Source organism: Condylura cristata, unplaced genomic scaffold, assembly GCF_000260355.1.
Source record: "Condylura cristata isolate star-nosed mole 26May11 unplaced genomic scaffold, ConCri1.0 scaffold00034, whole genome shotgun sequence".
Lineage (NCBI taxonomy): Eukaryota > Metazoa > Chordata > Mammalia > Eulipotyphla > Talpidae > Condylura > Condylura cristata.
This window is the reverse complement of record NW_004567135.1, coordinates 14,278,291-14,279,326: the sequence shown is the minus strand read 5'-3', so window position 1 is coordinate 14,279,326 and position 1,036 is coordinate 14,278,291. Positions and strand designations below refer to the sequence as shown.

The 1,036-nt window shown below is 50.1% G+C and overlaps 1 protein-coding gene across 1 annotated transcript in view; it reads right to left on the bottom strand.

Annotated features, from left to right (window-relative positions):
* The window catches only part of LOC105854336 (antigen WC1.1-like), a 6,232-nt gene that overhangs the window by 3,152 nt on the left and 2,044 nt on the right, over positions 1-1,036 (bottom strand). The window contains exons 2-3 of the mRNA XM_012732330.1: positions 557-694; positions 92-187 (exon numbers count right to left, since the gene is read on the bottom strand). Of these exons, the coding sequence (XP_012587784.1) occupies positions 92-187; positions 557-694 (234 nt within the window). The remainder of the gene's footprint in view (positions 1-91; positions 188-556; positions 695-1,036) is intronic.

Sequence of the window (1,036 nt, the reverse complement as noted above, 5' to 3'; positions counted from 1 at the left end):
GGCGGAGCTGAGACGGTGGGGTGTGCTGGCGAAGGGAACCTCTGGTCAGCTCAGGAACAGTGGGGGATGGGGGAGGGTTCATGGGACTCACCTGGGCTGTGAAGAGGGTCCTCCTTTTCTGGTATAGCATAATGATCAATCTCCTGGTACAAGGCCTCATCGGTGGCATCTTTGAAAGCAGGTGAAGCTGTAAAAGTAGCAGGAGTTCACAGACTGCCCTGCAGACAGTCCCTACACTAACAGGCAAGGCCACGGTGCTCTTCAGGGCCCCCCTGGGGAAGCCTGCTGGCCTGCCATGGCCCCTTCGTAACCCTTTTAGAAAAAGAACAAGTTTTCCTGCCACCAGCTGTGACCATGTATTCAATTACCACTGACACTGTTCTTACAATAATTCATAATTTTTTGAGATATTTTCTAATCAATCTTGGAGCAGGGGTTCCGCTGTCTCATTCTTGAAGAATATTATTTGCAGATTGTGGGCTCGAAGCCAATACTTGCACTTTTCTTGGTATCCTAATTGGCTCAACAACTTCTCTTTTGCGTCCCCATGGCCCACCTCTGTGCTCTGCTCTCCCTCTGTGCAGCTGAATGCCCAGGATGACCAGGACCAGGAAGAGAAGGGCCCCCAACATAATGCCAAGGACCCCGGGCAGGAAGAAGACTCCAGGGCCAGCAGCTGGGTTTGATCTGCTGCCTGAGGACAGAAGAGGGTGGTGAGGTTTCAGAGAAGCTTGTAGACCCAGTACAGCCCTTCCCCGTCACCACTTTCTTTTCTTTGCTCATCCACTGAGTACTCTAGACCATGAATTGACCATTCAGATACAATGATGGACCTGAACCCCAATATATGTCCACCCAAACCCTGCCCTCAGCTGTGTCAACTGTCATCTGCATCTGGTTCTCAGGCATCTCTATAAAGTAAAAGTGGATGAGGCTGTGGAGTATCACAGCTGCAACAGTTAACACCTGAGCATGGGCCTGTCCTACACCGATAAAGTTAATTTTCTAGAAGTATGTAGGTTTCACTGTGCATTCA